Source organism: Cavia porcellus, unplaced genomic scaffold (genome assembly GCF_034190915.1).
Source record: "Cavia porcellus strain 051 isolate PalLab524CR breed Dunkin Hartley unplaced genomic scaffold, mCavPor4.1 scaffold_13, whole genome shotgun sequence".
Classification (NCBI taxonomy): domain Eukaryota; kingdom Metazoa; phylum Chordata; class Mammalia; order Rodentia; family Caviidae; genus Cavia; species Cavia porcellus.
This window is the reverse complement of record NW_026947496.1, coordinates 33,514,919-33,541,769: the sequence shown is the minus strand read 5'-3', so window position 1 is coordinate 33,541,769 and position 26,851 is coordinate 33,514,919. Positions and strand designations below refer to the sequence as shown.

General features: G+C 41.8%; 1 protein-coding gene across 2 annotated transcripts in view; it reads right to left on the bottom strand.

The window, feature by feature from the left end:
- Positions 1-1,944: 1,944 nt before the first annotated feature.
- Positions 1,945-26,851, bottom strand: part of Kcnk1 (potassium two pore domain channel subfamily K member 1) — a 39,960-nt gene continuing 15,053 nt past the window's right edge. Inside the window, exons 3-4 of one of the 2 annotated variants that reach the window (XM_063259669.1) lie at positions 5,975-6,370; positions 1,945-3,124 (exon numbers count right to left, since the gene is read on the bottom strand). In XM_063259669.1, coding sequence (XP_063115739.1) covers positions 2,865-3,124; positions 5,975-6,370 — 656 coding nt within the window. In that variant the 3' untranslated portion in view covers positions 1,945-2,864. 2 annotated transcript variants of the gene reach the window in all.

The following is a 26,851-nucleotide window of genomic DNA, read 5'->3' as shown; positions in this document are numbered from 1 at the left end:
CCCGCGGCTCCTTGCGTGCTTCTCCCTACAGTCTGTCCCGAAGCCTCTACCGGTCCGCTCTCCGCGGCTCCTTGCGTGCTTCTCCCTACAGTCTGTCCCGAAGCCTCCACCGGTCCGCTCTCCGCGGCTCCTTGCATGCTTCTTCTGCTTCTTTTTTCGTGGCGGGAGAGGCACTCACTTTTATAGGGTTACAGTGGCCAACCAGTTCAAAGCGCGCGATGCGGGCTGATTGGCTAACATCAGTTGTTGCTAGGCAGACTATCTTACAGGGCGGGTTGTGAAGCAGGAGATCTTACAGGGCGGGTTGTTTACCAAGCAGGAAGCAGGAGATCTTACAGGGCGGGTTGTTTACCAAGCAGGAAGCAGGAGATCTTACAGGGCGGGTTGTTTACCAAGCAGGAAGCAGGAGATCTTACAGGGCGGGTTGTTTACCAAGCAGGAGATAAGCGCCATCTTAGCACACTCGATGGGAGGGGTAATCTAGCTCAGGCTTTGCTCTTTCCTACAGGCCTCACATCCGCCAAGTAAGGCGACCGGGCTCGGCCGCGGCTCCCAACACCCATGGATTTCTGGAACCTTAAAATCAGCATCCCTATTGCATGTGCAATCTTTTAAGTTCACACTACAGCATCCTCCTCGAAGGACGTGGCTTCTGCTGCTTCTCCATCCCCAGAGCAAGATAAGAGAACCTGGAACTCAGTCAGGACAATGGTGCTTGGCAGTGGGATCCTGAATCCAGCTCATACTCACCATTCAGAAAGCCCCTAGATCTACATTTATCTCCTACTCTACACTCTCTTCTCCAGTCAGGGTCCCATGTCAGTTGCTGTGTAGCTGTGCTACCACATCCTCCTCCTCCTCCTCCCCCTCCCCCTTCTCCTCTTCCTCCTCATGTCCCAGTGGCTGGTTTCTATTCTGCAAGGGGCAGACCAGATCTCTCCTGGTTGATCCATCTTGTCTCCTTCAGGACCACAGGGCAGCATCTGACCAGCCCAGGAAGACACTCTTCAAAGTGTTTCCTATCTGATAGTCAAGGGGCAAAGCTTGCCCTAATGCGTTATCTCACCCTTCATATTGAAAACAGTCTGAAGGGCATTATAGTGTTCTGTAGCCTACAGAATTGTGCCAGCTTCTAAAATTAAGTACCACACAATTACTTATTAATGACAAGCTTGATTCAGAGGTTTTCCACTGTGTGCTTCTTCATTTAGTGAACTTTCATCTTTCTGCCTTACAAAAGCCCAGCAGCTATGGGAAACCAGTTCTTTCTTCCTGAATTGTACAAAACATCAGGGCCCTTTCCAAATGTGATCCCTCCTTACCATGGTTTGTATTCTGCAGCCCCAGATCTTCCACCACACTGCACCAGACATCAGGACCCACTGTGCACACCTGGCCAGGTCCTGCTGCCTGCTTCTGTTTCTCAAGGAGTCCTTGCTGGCCTGGGAGAACAGGCGTTTGCTGTACATGTGAGGGCAGCATAGCACAAGGGGCTGCAGAATCAAGATGACCCCTTATGCTATCCCCAAAGTACTTTGCTTGGTTGCTCTAAGACAAAATTTTATGCAATAAAGAAAGGCTGTGCAGTGAGTCCAGGGATACACTGTCAGAGAGGTAACACACGGGTGAGCAGGAAGGGCTGCAACACATAGCAGAAGGTCCAGGGCTACTTCATGCTGTGTTAATGAGCAGAAGCTGCACCTGAATCAGACAGAGGGTGTGGCCAGCTCTTCCACAGGGCATAGGGACTAACTCCCCGGTGGGGGCAGGCCCCACACTAAGGAGTCATTGAACATTCACTATCATGAAAAGTCTTCCTAACTTTTCCTTTATAATTCTTCATTGTGTCCCACACTATCAATTAAATGTTACCTTTTTGGTTTCTATAAAGAAGTGCTATATACACACACACATATACAGTATTTGATATATTAATGCACAGGATTACAATCAATCATGGTTTTTATTTATTTTAGCTAATTTAGGATTTATGGATTAATGGAACATAGTCTGTTCATTTGGGACTTTTATGTCCATGTTCTGTGCTTTAGTACTAGGTAGGTATAAATCACAAATTACTTTCTCAACATTTTTACAAGTTCTGCTATTCCTTGCTTATCCTCTTCCAAAACAAGAGTTTACAGATATTTTAGACATCTGATACACTACTGCAAGAATATAGAAATATTTTTTATTGTAGTAGAATGTTATAGTTACTCTTTAAATTTATTGTTCCCCTTCTTATTATAGCAATAATGGATTCCTTAGTATAAAGACAAATCAAAAGGAAAAATATCTACAATTCTGGATTAAGAAGTATATTGAGATCTGGCAACCTACACCATATGTACAGGATATAAACATATTTATACTTTATATGTACATAGTTAATGGTAACCTATCCATTATAAATAGTAGGTTTAACTTAGTTCTACAAAAATAATCACTTTGAATGGGTGCATGCAAACCAACACACATAACCCCATTTATAAAACACCATTTCAGTTTTTTGCTTTTAAATATAAATGTTCCTATTTAGCCATCAGCAAATGATTTTAATGCAAATCCCAACGTCCCCAAGTAAAAATACAAAAATCAGCTTTAATCCACCTCAGCACACTGCTCCAGGGCTCTTGTATTAGTACAGGTAATTTTGTCATATGTGACTCACAGGTACAGATCCCATTTCCCCAGATATCAGACATCCTTCCAAAGTCAAGGATTCCTTTATTCTACTTTTAAAAATAACGCAAACAGTAGATATTTCTCAAAATAACATCGCCTCGGCTTTTATATTCTTGTATAAATGGGCACAGTTGAACCTGTCCCTCGTGTTGGCCCGGTGCCGCAGCCCACAGCCAGGCTCAGTGGCTGGCGGAGTCCTCCGCATAGGCAGACACCTGCGCGGCCACGAAGGGCTCGCTCTGCTTCTGCTCCTCCTTCACGCTGGCCGCTTGGTCTGTGATGGAGGAGAAGGACAGCTGGTCGTGCTCCACAATGTGCACCTGGTCTTCATCCTTGTCCTTCTTCACATAGAACATCTTCCGGAACTTCTTCAGCTCATGGAGCTCACAGAAGGTCTCCAGGACCACCAGCATGGCGATGAGGCCCAGCAGCAGGTAACCTGTGTGAAGACACCACAGCGGCTCAGCGCCATCAAGTTACATGGGGACACTGCTGAACAGACAGATGCACTGCTACTTCCCTAACTTTAAGGGAAGTCTAAAGCCCATGGTTCAAAGAGGAGCTGCTCTGAGAAAGACAATGAAAAACGGCCTCTGCAGCCCTGAGTTATTTAGGATCATGGCGACAATGGGAGAAACAGAAAAAGGTCTGTGCTAATGCCACCTGCTTAAGACAGCACAGAGCACTCACGCAAGAGAGACCCATCAGCTGGAGGGCTCTCCGCCTTAGCTCACCAAAGCCAGTGACACTCTAGACATTTGCAGTTTATCATGGGCATCTGTAAAGCACTCAGTATTTTTTATCATTCTTTGTTTTTTTCTTTTATTTTTTTCTTGGTAGCAGAAATCCAACTCAGCCTCATGCTTGCCAGGTAAGTTGTGCCATTGAGCTACATCCCAGCCCTGGATCATTATTTCTGCTACAGAACAAGAAGTTTAGAAATAGAAATTATAGCTTAAACTATATTAAAATTCCTTTAGAAACTGACCTCAGTATTAAACAGGTCTTGGTGTATGACTGTTTATACTGTACCTAAATTCAGGGTAAACAGAAGTGATAGTTTTTGGACATATGGATCGTTCACTTGCTAACCCTCCAATTAATTTTTTTTATTCTGTAAAGACAACAGTGCTATTCCTCGGAATGTTTTATGGGGGAAATGTAATTTTAAACTCAGTTCTAATATTTTAAAAATCAATTTCTGGGGAAGGGGAGAAATGACCATTATGAAAAGGAATAGAATAGTAAAATGAAAAACTCCAAATAATAAAAATACTGATTCATGTGCTATCACTAAAATGTTTCAGGAAGATTTTCAGACCATACATGAACCATAAGAGCTAGCACTGGCAGCAAAATAAGAAAAGGATATTAATTATCCTTAAGAATGCAAAGGTTTGAAACATTCAGAATTGGACATAATCTTTCATAATAATATACCACATGCAGTGCACTTTCTCGAGTTTTAGAAATAGCAATGACATTAGGCGTCAGAGTAATTGATAAATCTGCTACATTCCTTAGTATTGTTTAGTTAAACTCTTGAACACTGACAGAAATAACTATGGGTTCTCAGACTATAGAATTTTATCCAACTGACAATTAAATACCTTTGGAACTTTCATTTGTTTGATATTCAAGTTAATACTCAGAATATAAACCAATCCTGGATGGATCTGTTAAAAGTGAATGATCTGGGGCCGGGCAGGGGGTGAGGGAGGGTAGCTCAGTGGTGTAAGTGTGAGGTTGTGAGTTCAAATCCTGGGACCAAAAAAAAAAAAAAAATCCACGTTGAAAGAAGTAATGTTACACATGAATTTGATACCATGTGGAAAACCAAATAAGCTAAACTACTGGACAAAATAGGGTACAAATTTGTACAAAAGTATCACCAGCAAACATAATTGTAGAAACATTATTTCACTGTCATGAAAAAAAAGAAAACATAAAATGAGATATTACCACTTATAAAAAGGAAGTTTAAATGTTTATTTTGTTATTAAATCCACCCATAGGAAAAAAACGGCTATAATTCTACCAGCCAACGTCACAGAGAATTTAAATTGTCCTGCTCAGATAACACTTCTGATCCTGCAGGTTCCACACCACAATAGCACTGGTCAACATGATCTGTTACTCACAAAGGGGTATATTCATTCTGGACTGCCATCTTATTTCTTAGAAAGATCTACAGTACAAAAAATATTAAAAAGATAATATTTATAACATGCCCTAATTAGAAGTAACATAAATAACCACAATAGAGGCATGCATGGCCAGATGATGGGATAGCAGCTGGTAAAGTAAGAATAAAAATAATACTTAGGCTCTATGAAATCATTTGGCAAATATCTAGGGAACTTGTATGTGAGCCAGGCACCGCTGAAAGCGCTAGGGATTTATGAGCGACGGCTTTGTTCTTGGTAAGCCCGTGGTTTAGTGAAAATGTTCAGCTGAGCATTTGGTGGGGTTAAGATGACAGGGCCAGGACCCAGCATCTGACTGCCTGGGTGACCGCTCTGGCTCTGATTTTCTTGAAGACATAGCCTGAGTCACATCACACATGGAAAAGTTCTCGGGAATACAGACTAAAAACTGTGTACATTATGCCAAGAGTAACATTCTACAACAATAAGTACTTTCCAGAAAATGGATGCTTTTCAGAACATTATACTGACTTTGAAACAAACATTCTTTGAAAAGTATAAATCACTGGCCATCTGAATTTTAAAACCTATTTTATTTCCTGCATATATAATTCTGAAAACAATGGATATCTTCTTTGAAAAAGAACCATGTGCACTACATTAAACTTCTCCTTAAAAAACAGTGGAAAAAGATAAAGACCAGATGGACAAATGAGATACAAGATTGTGTTATGAATTTCCTGGTAAATTAAAAAACATAATTGCTAGTAACAGCCTACATATCTGAGACCTCATTTCCTTGTACTTACAATATTTAATAGAAGAAAGCTATTTACTTTATTAAAAGTCAGTTATCAAGTACATCCAACATGGCCTATTTCTATGCTGTAATATAATGCCTATTACATCATTAGTAAGAAATTTATCAGTAGTTTTCAGGTGCCTAGAAAAAGTAACTGAGCATTAAGGTTTTGCATAAAGAACTTTGAAACCAAATAGCTGTGGGCAGGTGGTAAGAACAAAGGCTTTCACCCAGAAGGCAATGGGGATGTCTCTGCCTGTTTACTCTTCAGAGTGCAAAGTGCGGTCTGGGTCTGGGCGGCCACACAAGGCAGGGGAACACTGAGCGGCTGCATACTCACATGTGATCCCGATCTTGTAGAGCTCTCTGAATTTTTGATTGTAGCCTTCCCCAGGAACATAATCCCCCAGGCCGATGGTGCTCAGGGAAATAAAACAAAAATAAAAGGATTCAAGGAAGTTCCAGTCATCCTCCAAGACTGAGAACACAGCAGCTGGGATGAAGAAGAAGCAGGACACGGTGACAAACCCGAGGACAACAGCATGGACGATGGCCACCATCTGCTTGGAGAAGCCCCAGCGGATGTGAAAGTAGAGGACTGGTCTGCGGGTGACATGCACGGTGATGCGCTGGACCACGGCAGTCAGGAACAGGAGCGTGAAGGGGATGCCGATGACCGAGTAGATGATGCAGAAGGCCTTGCCCCCATCCGATAGGGGCACAGTGTGGCCATAACCTGCAAGGACAGGAGGCTGGCTGAGAGAGGCAGGGCCCAGGGACCTAGACACCAGCTTTTTAAGGCAGGCATTTCAATCGGCTGCTTGTATGACCCTCAAACTGGGCAGACACACCAGACTTCAGCTCTGCCCTTTAAAGAATCCATTATATTGTTACACTGGTAAAATACACTTGTAGATACCAGGCATTGAAAGGCCATCATTCTTTTTTTTTTTATCGGTACCGGGGATTGAACTCACGGGTGCCTGCTTGCAAGGCAGGTGCTTATGCCGTTGAACTAAATCCCCAGCAAGGCCGTCATTCTTTATAAAATCTGAATAGCTCTTCTTACACAATGTGCTCTGGTTTAAGATTCACCTTTAGACTGAGCGGGAAGAAGGTGCGTGGGCTGAAGTGCCGGTGCATATCAGCTCAGACCAGGAGGAAAAGCCAGTGATGGGACAGTCTGCTGTTGGAGCTGACACATTCTACCCAGCAGGGTCTAAACACCAGCCCTGCTCCCATGCTCCCATTCAAAACAGATTCCTGACGGAATGTTTTACCTCAATGCCTGACAAATCAAGGTGTGTGAGCAGAACCAAACTCACAGGAGGAAAATGGAAGGGTGGGATAGCATCAGTGAAGGTACCTACAATGGATGAGTGGATAAGAAATGAGCCAGAAGCTCACTGACTCACAGCACTGACCAATTCTTTTAAGACATTTACATTACTGTATCCAGTTGAATGGCACATTAAAAAACCTACACATTTCCCCTCTTGTCTTTTCCAAACATTCCAAGATGCAATAAATTCCCAAAGCAAATATTGAAATAATTATATTAGGACCAGTGTTCACAACACATCCAACTTTCCACAAGGTTTGAGCCATTTCCAAGTTGACAGACAAGGGACAAATGCCAGCTTGAGGACCCACTCAGGTATGAGGCCTGGTAAGCGGTTTAAAAAATCTCATGAGCTCTTCATCCCCAAAGAACAAACAGGTCTGAACAAGTCAGCTCAAGAAAAAGCTAGGTTCATTTTAAATGAATCAGATTCCGAAAAAACATACAGGAATATAACTGAAAAGTATAACTGCATCTTAGAAATATATCTTACTAAAATCTAAACACCTCCAAAAAACCCTCTGTTGCAGATTCAAATTCTCTGCTTCAAGACACCCAGACAGGTGCGGTTAGAACAAAGCTTCCTGGGTTATTCCTGGCTTGCTGTCCCAGGAGGCACACAGTTGATGAATGAACCTACAGCACATCCCAGAAATGCCCTGAAGATATACAAATGAACACATCCACCCACATATGTCTGTCTTAGTGGAGGTCCCAGAGTGTGGATTCTCACAGAGCCAGGCGTCCCCATGTGGCTCAGAACCACTGCTCTGAGAATCAGCTCCTGAAGGCACCTGGTCCTGGTACAGCCAACAGCTCCTGGGAGGCGGTGGCTAATCTAAAGAGGGAAATGGCCAGGCTGGAGCACTCACAAACAACAGGATGGTGACTGTGTGTGCCAGGTAATTTTCATGCAGCATATGGAAATAGGAAGACCGGGATGTTTATTTTTGAGGGGAAAGAATAAGAACTGTTGGAAGTAAAGCTGCCCATATAGTAAAAACACCGAGGCTGATGGAAGCAACAGTTTTAGTCAGAAAGGAGAAAGGCTGGTCTAATAATCAGAGACACCTGGAAATAAACTCTGAAAACTGAATTTTACTTAACCATAACAAAGCCAGTTGGAAAGTGATTCACAATTTAGTTACAAGGCTATGTTTAAAGCACTTGGAGAAGCTGAAATGACAAGGTATGGATTTAACTTTTGCAGGATTGTGTGGAGGAAATGTAAGATCAGCCAAGTCTGTGGGCAACAGTGGTATGACCATAATTTCCATTCCCTTTGGAGGGGGGAGGACATTTTAAAATTAGCTTTTTTAAAAGTGAGACATGCCTGTATCACACAACCTACATCTTCTGTATCATCTCTCAATAAGTGACACAATTCAGACTCCAGGAGGCAGAAAAAAGCAAACAAACTTCTTGTTTTTCTTATGATACTTGGGATCAAACTCATGACCTTACGCTTGCTAGGCAGGTGCTTGTGTCACTGAGCTAAACCCCTGGCCCTAAAAGCAAACAAACTTCTAACTATAACATGTTGTAGTTTATCAAATTTTAATAGCTTTTTACTAGAATATTAACTAAATTTTATTATCTTTCAGCAATAATCATTATAAGACTTTAAGATCTCTCTACAGAGAGGGCATTTTTATGCCAGGAAGAGTCCCACTAACAGATTAAAATCACCAGCATGCAAATTCTCACTGACAGCCATTTCTCTTCTCTTGATGTTTACATAAATAATTTTTGGTAACAGAAAGTAAAATGTATGCCTCATCTGTACATCTCATATTTTTAGTGCAGGCCACACTGAGGAAACCATCTTTAGCACTGAATACACAGCAATTCTTTTGCAATAGACACCTTAATGTATCTTATGAAAGCTTTCAGCCCAGTACAATACTAATGAGATAATCAATAACTACTCAAGTTCAGCCACCTGAAACTCCAGATAAATAAAAAAAACAAAACTCATATTTCCAAACATGAAACAAAATTCATATTAAAATCCATTATGTATAAAGACAAATTTTGCAAAACAATACAGCTGGCATCTTTGGGGCCATTTAGTTTTTCTAAGGCTATTAACACAATTTTAGGACCCCAAAACACTGAGTATATAATAGTGAACTGACTTTAAAATTTTGGTTAGGACCTTGGGATAAAGCCTTTAAGACCTGATGTGGCTGCCTTCCCTCCTACAGTTTTAAATCCACAGGGCGTGTTTAATGGATGATTGAATGGATGGCAGCCTTTTATGAAATGTAGCTTCCCATTTAGCTGCTGCAGCACTAGGCTTACTAATGGCCTACCTGGGCTATGCCATGCTAAGGCCCAAACATGGGCCTTTAGGCTTCCTTGCTATTTAAGCCCTCCTGAATGAGGTCTAAGTAGAGTAACTTTGTGGGCTACTTTGGTACATTACAGCAAGTCAATGACCCAAACTTCCTTCCCATATAACTCTTATGGCCTAGCTCTAACCAATGTGCCTCTGTCCTGTTCTGTATGCACTGTTTTCGATAGGATTAAATTTCCATTTCCAGAAAAGACTTAAGTTTCAGCTTCTTGTAAATCCCCCTCAACCCTCCTTCTGTATGCTTCTGCAAGGTGTGTTGTTTCCGGGAAAATGTTTAACCGCAGAGAGCAATAGAATGTACCAAGAATCCCAGATGTTAACAGGTCAACAGCTTTGCGATTTTTGGCTTCAAAAACCCCGCCCTTAGTCTGTTGCACTCGCAGTCTTCCATATTGGCTACCGGAGGTTGCGTTGCCAGGCCTGGCCTAAAATAAAGTCGTTGCTCCAAATATCTTAATTTCTTGTTCCTTGGATTTTATTCCGGGGTCCGAGCTATCGCAGTAACCGGATGCTTTTGAGACAGCTATAGTTTGCCCTGCACATACATTACAATAATAGCCTTATAAAAAAGTATTCTTTTATCTGCATTAATTAGTATAAGATGAAACAATGTATCCATGCTTCAGTGATACATGATTTTTTCGAAAGACCACAAGAGTCTTGGCCTCTAACATCAGTCCTGGTGAGAATGCCTGCATCTGCTTTTGAGATGGGCTGTGTCCCTACTGTGTAGGGGAAGGGGCCACAATAATTCAGCTTACCAAAGACCCAACAGCCAGTGCAAGAAGGAAGCGGAACTGGAGTCATTTTATCAGCCTTTCAGATCTAGCCATGGAAAAGGGTGAAGTGTGGTAAAGAACAAGCAAACAGTAAAACAGGAGTGATGGCCAAATATGTGGAAAATAAAAGTTCTGTAACTGGCACTGCAAAATGGAACTTTTAAAGACCTTGATTTTTTCTTCTAAAGATAAGACAAATTTCCTTGGTGGCACATAACAAATGCCACCCCCTCCCCGGCCAAAAGAAGTGATAGAATATGCAGACCCCTACCCCAGAAGAGGAGCTTAGCTAAAGATGGCTGAGGTCCTAAAGTGTGGAGGTCTACATCATTGCCCTGTGCTCCTTTCCCTCTGCTCTTTATGATAAAAGACTGATAAAGCCACCTGTTCACGGGAGATGGAGATTCGAGGCAAATGAGCCCCTTTTTCTCCTTAGAGGTACCTGAGTGAATCTTTTTATCAAAATATATGACCTCCTTTGACTTGGTCAGGAGTAAGCAAAAAAAAAAAAAAAAAAAAAGAGCATATTAACCTAAGTGACTAGAAACAATTAAATCACTGGGTGTTTCCAGAGCAAAGATATTCTGAAACAGCTCAGGTGTAACACAACAAAAGAACTGAGCTAACCCAAACCTAGAGTGAAAGGTAGTTTAGGCTTTTACCTTTTAACCAGGGAAAGGGACTAAGATAGAGTCAGCTGGTTACAAATAAAACAGCACAGAAAGTCCATACAGCTAGTTAAGCTTAGAAATGTAATGGCAGACACAGGAAAAGGGATAGTTAAGATAAGAATCCAAACTCAAGGGGAAAAAAAAACACTTCTTAGGCAGAATATACTAAATTACCTAACAACTCCTCCCTACCTCTGGGCTGGACCTGGAAGAATTTAGAGCTACAGAGAATCAGTTTCCTTAGAACTAGATTTCCTTTGAAGTCATCCAGCTGAGTAACTTGATTTTCTTTAAACTGTACATTACAAAGCATGAAACTGGTTATTCTAAAGGTTATTCTAAACCCACAGAGCCACCTGTGGTAGGTAATCCATGCATTACTAACAAATTCTTATGTTCTGCTTGTCCATAAAAGACCAAGACAAAGACAGCATCTGTGCACTCGACTTCCAGGACCCCTCCCTCATGGCTATTGGGAGTCTTTTATTTTTCTTTTTATATTTCCAATAAACACTTACCTCCTTTTTCTCCTTTCTGCCCCCAGTTTCATCCTTTTGACTTGTGAGATGACACTATTTTACTAAGGCCCTTCCTGTCTTCCTGGTCTGGTGGCCCTTGCCAAATACCTGTTCACATTGCCAGAACACTGACACTTCCTGTCTTCACCAGACTGGAGTCCAAAGTCCCACAGGCTAAACTGTTTTTAACTCATTGTTACCTTCACCTTGAGGTTATTCCGAGATTGCTGCTCACCTTTGATCTAACCTGGGTAAAGTATCCAGAACATCCCTGGCCCACAGATCCCAATTCCATGTAAGGAACTTCGAGGGTGCATGCCAGGCTACTTAGGATCCTCCAGAGTCCAGAAGGTGAGACAGTCTCTGATTGCCTAGAAATAATCCTCTTGTAATCTTTTATCTGAAGCCCAATCAGCCAACAGGTTTCAACAACACCCAAACTCTTTTCGTGTTCTGGGAGAGGCCTCTCCCCTGTCTCTTGTTGGACCACATCTTGTGTCACCCTAGGCTGTATGCCACATGACTGCCACCCACACTACTGAATAAACACTTTCTTTGTTTATAGTATATCATGATTCTTTCCATAGACAAAGGTTTCCAACTCTTGGTGGGACTGATGTCCACATAAACCTTTCTCAGGCACTGGTCACTTTTGCAGAGAACACACTTTTCACATCAGCCTCTGTTATTTTCCATAACAATGCTCCTCTGGTATCTCATGGCTGTCACACACAGCCTGTTCTTCAACACTGTTTGTCACTTTCTCCTTTGGGTCATTGGAAGAAAGAGTCAGAACTTGTCCCCACAACTGATTGTTGCAGAAAACTGCACAGTTTAGGAAGAACCACACCTCACAGTCTAGTACCGTATCGCCTTTTGTTATTTTTTTAAAATATTTTCTCTCTTTGTTTTTGACCATGCAGAAATTTTAGCACAGAACAACAGATCTAGTTCTCCTAAGGCCTCAAGATTTTGAAGTAGGCAGCATTTCCTCTACCTGCCACTTTCCTGTTAGCTTTCAGATTTGACATAATTACCCTGCAGCCATCACCACCCCAAGATTTAAAAGTTAATCTACCACGGCTGGCAGAGAAGTACTTTGACATCAGGGATTTGCAATTCACGCTGTAGGCATTTCCTCCAGGCAGGGGTGCTGGGCAGACAAGTCAGGATTTAAACTCCTCTTCCCCTGGGAACAGTCCATCCCCTGTAGAAGTCTGGCTTCAAAGATACTGAACGACTTGCTCCTGTATTTCCAACATGACAAAAATAGCTCTTACTTGGCCTGAGTGCTCAGCTGCAGACTAGAAAGCCAAGTGGCGGCCAACTCAACACCTCTCAAGGAGTGTGAAAGCGGAACAGCAGGAAGGGCTGCACCACTTGGTTTTAGGCTGCCCTAACCAAGATTACGGCTGCACTCCAAAACTGGCCCTTTCAAAATTATTCTGTTTCATCCTTTGCTCAGTGTAACAGCTTCTGCAGAACTCCCTTTAAATGGCTGAGATATTAACTACTAAAGCCAATTCTTCCAGGAAAGGGGTCAATAAGAAAAATAAGATTAAATTTAAAAAATTGTTGTCAAATCTCTGACTGGCAATCTTTTAGTTTTTCAAAATCCAGGAACACCTGGTGATCTTCAAATGAAAGTGTGGGTCAAGGATTTGCTAATGCTGTTCTCTAATTAAAAGAAAAACAATGTTTACCTTGCAGGAAAACAGTGTGTTTATCTAAAGAACTGGCCCAGAAGCAGAAGATTAATTATAATTGCAGAAATAATCCCGTGGAAGAGAAGGGAAAGCAGAAACTGAGTTACAAATCCAGAGGCCAGACACATAATGGAGTGCAGAGCTCTCAGGGGCTCCCTGGTCTCTTGCCTACTACTCTCCTTTCTTCTTCATAAAAGCCTTCCATATATACAAGTTCTTTGAAAATGGTCATTAGGATGAAAATCCGGCTATTTCTCAATCAGCTTGCTTATCATAATAAAACCTGATTCCCTTCCTATCACTTGTCTCTGAACACTGGGTGTCAAACAGCAGAACTGAACATTGATCAGTATCCTCAGGAGTCAACTGAATCAAACCACACCCACACTCTTTCATTCACAGAGATGCAAAATTGTTACTTGTCAAGGTGTTTGGTAACTCTGGGAAGAAAACATGACACCTGACTGCACCTTGAGGGAATTCTCCACCTTTTGGAGGCAAATGTTCATGTAATAAAGTATAATTTCTTTCTTTCTCATTACTTTATTTATTTTTATATTAAGGAAGATAAAACACAATAAAACCACTCAAATACAAACCAGTGGTAGAGATACAGAACTTCGAAACATTACAAAATCAACAATGTTACCATAATGCCTTTTGATGTCTTCAAAATAGCTCCAGATAACTTTGGACATAGTAAAAATCAAACAGAACAGAATAGAACAGAAACAATAAAAACAAAACAATGAATGCAATAAAGGATTTCAAAACAAGCCCATAGTAAATCCAAAATTACTACCATAAGATATCTTGCTATCTTTGAAATAGCTGTTCCTGCCATTTGACTTACATAGTCAAACAAAACAAGAGAGAATAAAAAACGAACCCAACAAAACAATGGAAACAATATAAGACCTCAAAAAAGACCATAGGGAATCAACAATGGCTACAACCCTCAGACGGAGATCCCCCCTAGGTGCCACACTGCGTACTACTATCCTCTGAACCTGTGCTCAGACCACTGGCCCTAGACCTGCAATGTTAGTGAGACACCAAAGCAGCACCAATTGCATTTCACCTCATTACCCATCATCACCGCCTGTGTTTCTCTGGATAAGGCGGGGGTGGGGGGGTGAATTGGTGTTTCTTGTATTGCCAGCCCTCTCACCTGGAAGAGGTTGGGGTCTGGCTTTTGCCAGTCCAGAGGCTGCTCACGCATGGCACTGGTTCCTGGATTAGGCTTGCTTGCTGGTGTGGCCTTGTTCTTGTTCCACCAGTCCACAAATGGGCTGACTCACAGGGAGAGGCCAGGGTCTAGCTGTTTCTGGTCCAGCAGTAGCTCACACATGGTGCTGGTTCCCAGATTGGGTTTGTTTGCTGATGTGTCCTGGTTCTCTCTCCCCTAGTCCACAAATGGCCTCCTTTCCATTACTTTGAAGACTTTGGGAAGGGACCAAGCTGATGATAAAAGACTTGAGCATATTTAAATTTGGCAAAGCTTATTCGAGCATGTAGCAATTGCTGAATCTGGGCAGCACCAGTCAGCAAGTGGCTCCAAGGAGAAGCAACAGAGAAAAAAATTTTATAAAATATTTGCAGAACCAAGACAATGGAAATGACTTTATGTGGTTGGAGTAGAAATTCTGTAGTTGGAGGCTAGTTGGCTGTGTAAGAGGTATTTTTATCTACTTAGCTCAAGTAGGCAGTTAGCAAGGAACAGGGTCTAAAATGGGGTCAGGGTGGTCAGCACAGAAAACAGGGTCAACTCAAGCCATGTAGATCACTAAGCTCAGGAATGTAAATGCAAACATATGGAAGACATCATTATACCTGAGCCCTCTCCTCTGACTGAGTTCTCTCTAACTACAAAGCAAGATTCCTGACTGGCCAGAGTGCTTGATGAGTGCACAAGACACCGTGCGCTCCATTTATTGGTCATATTAGAGCTTGGGTACTCCATACCCAAATTCTATAGTCTAAGCACACTTTCACCTATTATGGCCAGGGACCTGGTTTCTAGATATAAAAGATCCTAACAAAGAAACCACTCTGGTGAACTTTTTTGGAACCCCTCCCTACTACCTGTAGTTTTCTTTCTTCTTATATTTCTAATAATCACTTTTCTTCTTCCTTTGTCTGTGATTTTATTCTTTGACTTCATGAGACAGCAGCCTGCTAACAGCTGTTCTTAATTAGCACAGTTCCTCATTTCAATTTACTCTTTACATTAAGCTTTGGTTTGTTTGAGAAAGAATTTAAAGTGTTAGAGCTACTCCAGTTTAAGGTCTCCTGGTTATTTACCATTCTATCCCTGTGACAAAATATCCAAGAATAATTTAGAAGAGGAAAGATTTATTTTGGCTGAAGCTCTCAGCAGTTACAGTCCATGGTCAGATGGCTCTGTCGCTGTTAGGCTCGCCGCAAAGTGAAAACATCATAGTGGAAGGGAATGGCAGAGAAAGCTGCATTTCATGACAGCCAAGGGGCAGAGAAAGAAGGGAAGAGCATGTGCTGCAGGGCTTCCTCTTGCCACTTTTGTCCAATTGAGGCCCCTAGCAAATTGGCCAAAGCCACCACACTCAGGGGAATGATCTTTATTTATTGTCTCATATACCAGCTATCTCAGGAAACACTCAGACACACCCAGAAGTGTGCTTTACAAATGTTCTCCACCCAATTACTCTGCCAATCAAGATAACTCTCATGGCTCTCAATTAGAATTTTGTTTGAAACACTGAGGACTCTATTTCATGAATTTGAATTAGGGTTCTTCCTCTTAGTAGCTGTGTGGGCCTACACAGTTTCACCACCTATCTAGATGAAAACTACTTCTATGATGAATCAGAAGGTGATCCTAATTTTTACCAAGTAAAATGATCCATGTGCCACTATACATACAGATACAGCACACATGGAACACCAGAAAGGTAAATTCTGCTACTGATGCCAAAATAAAAGACTCTGAATTATTCTCACAATATATATGTTCTATCAGATGAGCCTCAGCTCCTATGCTTACTACTGCATGTTCCATTCTGTTCTTGGCAAACAGTTTAATTTTTCCAAGTCCTTTATCATATTTATTTTCTCTAGTAGCTGAGACAAAATACCTGATGCCCAAAATTAGGGACAGAAAAGTTTATTTAGCTTACAGTTTGTGGAGGTTTCAGTCCATACTCAGCTGGCTCCAAATCAGGGGCGTGGCTCAGGGGCAACTGTTCAGGGTATCCGCAAGTGACAAGAGGGAACAGGTCAAAAAGAGAAAAGCATGCCTCCTTCCCTCTCTTATACTGTATGAAAGCTACCCATAGGTGGATACAGAACTCACACCACCAATCCCAAAGCCACACAATGAACCAATCACAAACACTGGACTCAGCCACCTCTATGATGGCATGAAGCTTTGAGGGGACACCTAGACACAAACTGTAACATCCTTCAAGATATCTTCTTCTATGCCACTGGCTAGAGGTTATTGTAAGTCCCTAATAACAAGAGAGGAACAATTCTGGAAAGCCCTAAATTTACTTACAAAGATTGGAGGGTAGAAAAGATAAGGGAAGTATATCAGTTAGGGGCAGGTGAAAACAACACAGGAAGTATTTATGTTGAAATCTTGACATAATCCCACTATGGCTGACTACCAGGACCAGGCCATGGTGTTTTGTTCTTCTAGATATAAATTTTCAAAAACTATTAGCCCCAACCAATCCAGAAGCAACAATTATATCTCCTTACAGACCAGCTCTCCTACTACAAAAGTTTCACTGCTTTGCATTATTATGCTCATCTTTCCTGTCTGTAGTCAATATAGATTGCACTTCTTTATTTCTTCATAATTATAAAAGTTTTATAAACTTCAAAGTTTATAAAAATACTCTTTGCTCTGGTCTGGAGGACATTTTCCAGCTGCTGCCTAGTCTTGCTTCTGGTTACTGCAGGAACTTTAAAGGTCTTGGTCCTTTTTTTCTGATTACAATCTGTAATAGCTCCATAACATTCTTTTAATTTCAGAGCTTCTTTGAGCTCAAGAGTTTTAGCTTAATATTATTAAAGACCTAAATGGTGTTGAGGGAACAAGTTGAAATATAGGAACTTTAAGGCTGTGTAGTTTGAGAAGGCACTAATGATCCTCAACACAAAGGTTCTCACTCTCCCAGTGCAATATGACCCAATAAATATGACCCAATAAGGCAGCCATTCAGCACATTTAATGGCTGGGTAATGATAGATTACCACAACTCAAAGTAGGTGAGAACTATAGATCTCTTCTGATACTTCTCTACTAGAAGATATAGTACAGGGTTTGGGGGATGGTGTCAAAGCACACTGAAAATGTTTGTAAGAGATTACAACAAACTTTTGGACAACTTAGAGAACAAAGTCCCAATGATCTTTCTGGCAGAGCACATAACAGAATGGAGTCTCAGACCGAGAATCCTGTTCTGAAGGATGTCCATTGCTAGGTTTCCAAAGATTGGATATCCATTCATGCAAGGGTAGATGAACTGTGTCACTGGCCATCTGTCTTCCCTGACTAAAAAACCACCCATTTTATTAATAAAAAATAGCTTCTAGCATTCCTTTTGCTAATTAACAGACTCTCTAGATACTTAAGCACTTGTTGAGTTAGGCTCTTTCAAGTAATAACCCACTTCTGGGGGTGTATATTCCTTTTTTTTTTTTTTTTTTGTCTTTTTCGTTTTTATCGGTATCAGGGATCGAACTCACGACTGCCTGCTTGCAAGGCAGGCGCTTATGCAGCTGAGCTAAATCCCCAGCCCTATATTTCTAATCAGGAAACATCAGGTGTTAACTTCTTTATGCCCCAGGAGGTGGATTAATTGACAGGTAAGGTATCAAGTCTAGTAAGAAAAATAAAACATTCATTTATACTTGGATGACAGATCTTTCTTCTTAGAATCTGGCTTCTCTTGGTTCTAGTCTAAGTTATGGCCAATCCTTGGAAAATTTTTTCAGTGAAGGCTTCAGAGGTCTCCCACAGATCTTGGATTATCTTGGTTCCCTAATAAAGAAGGGGAGGGACCAGGGATTTAGCTCAGTGGTGTAAGCACCTGATTCACAAGCACGTGGTCATGAGTTTGATCCCCAGTACCGATAAAAAAACCACTGTGTATTTATTATATACTAGTCTCTAGATTTGAAAGTAACTATGCATGATGAAAAGTTAAAAAGAAGAGACTTCAAAAGGATGTAGGAACACCTTTGTTCACTTAGACAACTTTGAGGAAGAAAATTCTAGGTTTTCTTTACTTTTTAAAAGCCTGCTTTTATATAGATAGTACTAAAACTGTACCTTCCCAAATATATAGGACAAACTGAACTATGGCACTTAGAAGATTAAGACACAGCCAAATGAGATTTCTTAATTTGAAGCCCCCCACAAATCTGTAATGATTTCATAGTCTCCTAGATGGAAGCACTGTTCAAACCTCAGAATGTACCCTACGAACATAAACTCTCAGGCCAAATGGAGACAAGGGAGGAGGTTTGGGTTGTTTCAGTAGTGTTCTTGGGGATTTAAACTAAGCCAGCTGTTGGCCCTTGTGTAACTTGTTAGGAGGCAAGTTCTGGAAGGAGCCCAGGCCATCTGCCAGGCTGGAGGCCAGAGAATCAATATGGATCTTACTAACCCATCAGAGGCCTGCAGTGTTCCAGAAAATGCTCTTCTCCTAAACAGCCATGCACAGCCACTTATGCATGCTAAGTCTGACTTTTACCAACCTATGGGCTACTACCACACATCAGGATCCTTCCAGAGCAGAGGCCTTCAGAATGGCTCCCAGGGCCGAACTAAGGGTGAACAAGTGATCAAGGTGGGGGCCTTCACTGGAAGAAACTCTCATGTACAGCTGTGGCTCCAGGAAGGGTCCCAGAGGACCTGGAAACACTCACCTCCTTCTTCATGGGGCTGCAGTGGTGTCCACGATAGGGTGTACTTTGTCTTAAGCTTTACTTGTGTTTGCTGAGCCTGACCATGTGCCAGGCCATGAGAAGTAGCACCACCAGGCACAATTGTGAATGGAGCCTGATTAAGTGTGCAGAGCCTCCCCCAAGACAAAAGACTCACAGAAGCCAAACAATTGCACACACCCCGGGAAACATCAGGGTGGGGGGTATAGTCTCATCTGTGGCAAAGCTGTATTAAAGAGAAGATGCAAATGAAAGGAGCAGGGCAGAGATGACATGCTGTTCATAACACTGACACTTTAATAAAGGACTCCCATTCCACATTCCAGATTAAATATTTGATTCAACAAAGTCATCTTCACTATAAATCTTGTAACACATGAAATGCCAGATGTGGAAGGGGGAAGATGTGATGGGAAGACACCCCTTTCCCTGCCATAGGGTAGGAGGGAAGCCTAGATTCTAAGCACATACTCCCTGCAGCCAGTTCAACCTGAGCTTCTGTGGTTCCTATCTCACCAAGTCCCCAAATTATTTCTGTCCTTACCTTCTCAGCTTCTAAGCACCATTTGACTACACAGATTCCCATTTGTCCTTGAAATATTTCTTTCCTTGGCTCCACATGTGTCCCTCTCACTGCCATCTGCCGGCCATGGGTCTCCTTCCTCCTTGACCTCTAATTATTCCATTTGTACTCACTGCCCACAAAGGATTTCCTGTCTCTTTCACCTCTTGGCCTATAGCAAATGCCAGCCTAAAAACCAGGGCTACCCTGAGAGCTCCGAGGAGATCAGGGTCTACCCTACCTGTGACCTAGTATGAGCTAGTTTAGTTATTTAGCTTATGAATAGGCGGATACACCTTTGTCTCTCAGCCCCAAGTACAGTAACTGCAGACCCCACTGTATCTCTACCCCCCATATCTACACAGCACAGCTGCTTCCCTTCACCCTGCTCCAGCCCAGAGAAAAGCTCAGCTGCCCATCAGAGCTCCCCAGGCCCATCCCTGACTCCACTGTACCCCTAAGGTTCTATGCACACAGGAGCCACAGGCTGGAGGAGTCCCACAGTTCCTTGCCTTTTCTGTCCCAGCACTGTGGTGTCCCAGTTTGGCCTTTTATCCTGTGTCATCTGCCTCTTGGGCTACCATCTCCTGCCTTGGGCATTAGAATGAAGACCTCTCCCCACAGGCCTACATCTTTCCAAGCTCACTTCACCTATGGATCTTGATCTTAGGGAACCAGATGTCAGACTCAGGACACTATGGGCCTTTCTCACTTGCACAACTCTTCCTCCTCCTGACCTGGCTCCAACTTTATCAGGGTCCTCCATGCCCACAGCAAGCACGTGGAGCCCTTCTCTCTCCCTGTCCCACACCAGAGGCCTCACTGTTTCTTTTCATCTCTCCAGAGCTGAGAGCGACCACAAGGATAGAGTTTGGAAGTGCTGGTTTCTCCCACTATCATCACTGCAAAGCTACAGTCCTGTGAGGCTGAAGTATGAGTGAGGATGAAGCTAGTGTGCAGTCGGAGAGACAGGAAATGCTCCGTCTCAACAACAGAACTGCTTCCCACCAGACCTCAGTGTGAGAAAGGTAACATACTGCTCTGGTAGGTTATGCCACGGGACGTTGGTACTGTTGTTTATTGCAACTAAAAACCATGTTAATTGATGGCATCACTTGTATTATTATTACCAGTTTACATCTCTCTAAGATTATACAGACTCCAGCTGAAACTCAGAATCTTCAGCATAGGAGACTGCACCCAAGAAGCTCTCAGGGTCCTATGCAGACTCACATCACCTTGAAGGGGGCACTTTTTTCCCTTCTCTTGGCACTGGAAATTGAAACCAGGACCTTCACACTACATCCTCAGCCTTTTTAAAATTTTATTTTGAGACAGGGTCTTGCTAAATTTTAAACTTTCCAGATTGGGCTTCAAATTTATGATCAACCTGCCTCATCTTCCCAGGGTGTTGAGATTACAGGTATGTACCACCACTCCCAACATCAAAGGCCACACTTTGACATAAAGTGGCCTGCCCTGGCTGAGTTCTCCACCCCACTGCTGTTCCCACCACCTAGGAGCAGGAATGAGCATATCTGGCTGGCAGCACCCTTACCACAAGTGTCCTTGGATAATTCTATGCCTTGACGTGCCTGTCAGTAACACACATCCTCCCAGGATAAACTCACTGGATTCTAAGACAGTCGCCAGTTTATAAGGGATTGAGCCTGGAATTGTGAGCTTCCCCGGGTCAGCATCTTCGCCATCATCTCTGAGGAAGACACAGCTATAACAGTCAGATGTGGGACAGACATGAACTTCACTTTCGGCATTTTCCCAGAAAACAACACCCCAGGGAACAACCTACAGGGGCTCCTATTTGAGGAATAAAATATTCACAAGTAAAATGCTACTAAATTTCCATCAGACGGAAATTTTTCCTAACACATGAAAATAAACATTTGAAGTCAACTCATTTTACCATTATCATCTATTATTAATTCCTTAGAAGCCCACTGTATCTTTCTTTCAGTGGAGAGGAAATTGGGATATAATCATCAGCTGTGCACAAGCTAACCGCCGGGTCAGAAGAAAGGCTGGGCATCATGACGAGCTTCTGTGTTACGAAGTAAGAATCTGTTTCTTCCTTTATTATTACTCAACCTGCCACTTGGCAATAAAATCAGAGCAGAGCTAAGCACACCCTGACATCAGTGTGGTGTGACTGCGATTTCCTACGTTTCCAAGCTTTTTAAAAATGATACATGTCTCCACAAAGCTATTTTACTCAAATACCACCAAGAATGTTTAACTCTTCAGAGCAGGATCGTCTGCTTCTCCCCCTGCTGAAGGAAGATTCCAGTCTGCCTGGAGAATGGAGTCTCACCTTGGATTCCCCTTTGGATAGAAAGCTGTCTCCTTTGCAATCCTTCACTGTCATCAGAAGAGTGCCACTGCTGAAGTGAATAGGAGCAACTATGTCCCTCACAGTGCTTTTTAAAAATATTTTTTCCAATACCAGGATTGAATTCAAGGCATCTGCTCTAAGGTACCTCTCCAATCCCTTTTTCATTCTTTGAGAAAGATCCTGCTAACTTTCCTAGTCGGGCCTCAAACTTGCAATCTTCCCTTGCTTCAGTGTCCTGAGTAGCTGGGATTAAAGGTCAGCGCCACCACACCTGGCCCACTGTTTACTCTGTAATCAATTGCTGTTTCCTTCTCCCAAAGCTCCAGGTTAGCAATGGCTCAAAGCAAGCTGGTGGTGGGAGATATAAGCCCATATTTGGGCCTGATCTAGTCTACCTGGAAGACAAGACAATTGCTCAGGCCTGCTCTTCAGGGAGGAGCGCCAACTCAAAACCAAAACCTAGTGAAACACAGAAAGAACTACTACAATGCCAAATTCCTGCAAATACTGATGATCTCAAAGCTGAGCTCTAAAAACTGGACAACTTTCAAAAACATCAATTCTCCTCCTGGTGATATTAATGGGAAAGAGGACCCAGCATGCTCAGTTCCTCATACGGGCCGCAGACACCCACACCCTATTTCCTAATGAAAATATGTACTTTAGCATAATGGGAGCCTGCTTTGTGCCTCAGCAGCTGGGTTGGGCAAATACAGGAAGGAATCTTTGTGTTCACTCACTTGGAATGATGAACAGCAAGATGTATACATTTATGTCAAAGTGGAAATAGGTGAGTTTTACTCACATTATGTGCTGTTACACTTTTGTGCACTTAGAATTTTTAGTTAAATGTTTTCTTTTGATTTTTCTTATAGAATTAGTCCAATGTAAAATGTTGCATGAAAATCCACTTTTACAACTTTGGGAGGAGGTACAAAGTAAATCATCAGGTGACTCAGCTACAAATGGTGGCTTGCATCATGTAAGCCAAAGAAGTCAACAATATATGACAGGTGGAGCTATGACAGATAGAGAAGTACAGAATGGAGCCCTTGATTCAGCGGAAGAAGAAAACAGTAATGTAAATCAACATTTCGCTGCAAAATGGTCAGATATACCTGAATGATCTAATGTTGGAACTAGATCACGAAATGTTATTAGGTTCTTGCCAGGGGTGAAAGCTATTAGCTAGAAGGCCCAATAACGTGATTCAATGTTGGAAATTGTTTGCCACAGGCGACTGCTACAAGCTGTTTTGAAATGTGCTAATAATGAGATACGTGGAAATACTCTATACTCAAAAATATATTTATCACGACGCCTCACTATCTGAACCTTCTGAGCCTTCATAGCAGGGCTTTATCATTGTAACCACACTAATCAGAATCTAAAGGATTTATGGAAAAGTGACAGATGTGGCATTGAGATTGTTAGAACAATAATGACCCTCATGAGATTTGCTTTCCTTCAAAATTGCCTATTTTGCCTATTTGATGATAAAATGGCCTGCCAAGAAAGAAAAATAAAATCTGAAAATTTGGCTGCTGTTCATTTATTCGTTGAAAGCTTTGTTTCGAACTGCCCAGCAACTTATCCCCCATCCAACCACTCAACAATTAACAAACAGTTTGCATTATCTCATGGTTGTGGAAGCTTTCGGCAGTATATGTCAGGTACAGGTTACAAACATGGTATAAAATATATGCCTTGAACTGAACACAGTGTGCATGCCTGTAATTCCAGCCCTTGAGAGGCTGAGGCAAGGAGGATGGCCGTGAGTACAAGGCCAGCCTGGACTACAAAGTGAGATGAAGAACTGCACAGCGAGGCCCGGTTTGAAAACAGATGCGCGTGTGCGCATGCGCACAAGCACACACACGTACCGATAATATGTGAAGATATTTTACGCTTGAATTTAGAAATTTATCCTAGAACTCAGCCACCAAGTCTTTCTTTTTGCAGTAATAAACCATATGACTTTGTAAACAGATTTGTTGCACCTATTTCAAAATGTAACCCAAATGTCACATTCAACAATTAGTTTACTAGCTACCCACTGATGTTACATTTGCTTCCTAAAAAAAAGGTAGTTAACTGCACAAGAACTAATAGTAAGAACAAAGTGGAAATTTCTAAAAACAATGTTGCAAGTTCACTATAGAGAAATATATAGTACCATCTTTAGATGTCAGAAAAAGGTAACACTGACCTCCTATATGGTGAAGAAAAACAAATTACTACCCATACTGTCAATGTTACACCATGATGATAAGACTGATAGTGACAGCAGGCATGGTAGTGCATATTTATAATCCTAGCATTCAGGAGGCTGAAGCAGGAGGTTCCTGTAAACTCAAGGCCTGGGTTATGCAGTGAGTTCAAGGTTATGTAGTAAGTTCAAAGCTACTATACAGTTACACAAACAAACAAACAAGATTGACATTGAGTCCTCAACACAAATGAAGCCACAAATGGGCACATTTTACAACAAAATGAATGGTAAAGTAGATGTTATTGATGAGCTATGCTCAAAATACAAAGTGTGGGCCAATGGTTGTGTTTTACTGGATCCTAACCATACCAGGCATAAGTCTCATAGTTTACAAAGAAAACAACAGGCACAAAACATCACAGAGAAACTTTCTTAGAGGATCAGGATTGGAATTTATAAATGATCAGTGTACAACAGAAGAACAGTATATATCTGCCCAAAGAACTGTGAAAGTCTCTACAGCAGACTGGTGATCAGACACGTGAAGCATCACAAGAACCTCCTAAGAACACAAGAAAACCAGCACCATGTCAAGGATGTCCTACCAAAGGAGACAGGAAAACAAAACCCATGTGCAATCAGTGTCGGCACTATTTGCGTGTGAAACATGCTCTTCTTATGTGTGGAAACTGCAGTAGGTGTGATACTTGGAGTAAAGACTACTTTTGTGATCGCTCTTATTTGTATTTTCACTGTAGTTCACAAAGGAATTTATTTCTGTTCCTATTTTTTAGATTTCGTGAACAGCTGGTGTAGAAAATGTTGATGTTGATTCTAAATACTCCATATATATTTTATTGATATTTCATTTTCCTGCTTAGTGGACATTGTATAATGTAACAGAAAGCTCCTGACACAAGAGGGAGACAGGAGAGGTGACAAGTGTGATCTGCAAACAGGAAAAGAAAGTTAGGCACACGTGCTGTCAGTGTGAGTGAGACGTGTGTATGGAACGTGCTGGTGTCGTGCCTTGGGTGTTGGAATTGGAACAAAGATTACTTCTGTGGTAGAGCTATGCTTGTATTTTCATTGTAGTTCACATAGAAATTTATTTCTGCTGTTATTTTTTAAATATTATAAGCAGGTAAACAACTGATGTTGAAAATGTTGATGTTCTACACACTCATTACATATTAAAAATTTATCATTTATTAATAGTCATTTTCCTGATAAGTATGCATTATTTAATATAATAAAGCTCAAAGTTAAACTAATAATTCATCAATAGAAATATTCTAAAAATAACCATAGGTGTTACACACCCTCATAATGGGCCCTTTCCAAAAATTTGCCTTAATGCTCGCAGGGCTACTACAAACACACACAGACTGTTCAATGCTTTGTAAGATCTTAAAGTTCTTTTACTGTATACATTCTCAGCACATAATGAGCAGGAACTTGGTAAGGAGAAGGAAGGTGGCTCTTCTGATGAGAAAATGGGATTCAACAAAGCAAAGTAAACCAGAAAAACCACCCTCTGGGCTCTCACTGCCCCAACACACAAGAGTGAACCTCAGTTCTGTCATTTGGAGCTCTGCGACACACCTACTGGGTACCATACTTTGGAAATGCTGCAGACTCTGCAATGAAACACAGCACCAGGTTCATGCTCTTGTCTAATGAAAAATCTAGTGTGGAAACAAAAAGGAGAGCATTCTACAATGTGAACATTAGCCAGGAACAGTGGCACACATCTGTAATCATACCACTTGTGAGGCTGAGACAGAAAGATCTCCATGAGTTCAAAGCCAGCCTGCGTTTAAGACTCTATCTCAAAACAACAAAAAATTCAAATACTATCAGGAGCCAAATGAGCAGCTTAAAAATATGCTGTATAAGAGAGAAAGAGGGAGGGGTCAAGCATCACATAGTCAGTGTAAGCCCTCCAGGTCCCAAGGAGGCATCATTCGAGTGAATACCCAAGTCCTTGTCACACACCTCTTTGAGTGCATACTTGGGGTCTTACGTATTCAGTCCAGGAGATCGCTGAGTGGAGCACAGAAACAGGAAGCAGGTGCTGGAGCACAGAGCTGGTAACTGCCCTTCTGTTGAGGAAACTGATCAAAAAGCAAAGACAACAAAATGGAAAGAATCAGCTACCAGTCCTCAGGTACTCCTTTGTGTGGCCCCAGAAAGCGTTCTTCCAAACACACACAGAATAGAAGGGGCCAGGAGCTTGCTCCCAGTTTTAGGAATCTCAAACCAGCTATGAATGTGCTATGTTTTACCACTGAAGACCTGTGAGCTTATAGCAGTGACTATCCACAACAGAATTTCATTAATGATTTTACCAGCATTTTACTATTTTCTAATTAGCGATTAATTACTAGTAATTTCAAGCAATTTACTAATGATCACTTTGGATAAACAGCACAACAAAGAGGAAAGTCAGCACAAGAAAGTAAGGCCTGTTTCTGACGGGGAATAACCCTGTATTTTTTTTTTTTTATCTCTCCACATTAAGACTTTTAGTCAAACATTAATTTCGGTAATTTGCACGATAAACAATAATGCAAAATACAAAATTTAGAATTCAAATTACATATCCCTCTGCTCCCTCTCAGTCATTGCACATCTCTGGTCTTTTAAGGCTGATCATCTTGACAGAATCATTTGGTTCTTAAACCAAACTAGAGATTCACAAAAGCAAAAGGTCTTTCTAAGCCAGCCAATCATGGTAACACTCAGAGGGCTGCAGCAGGAGAATCACTGCAAGTTTGA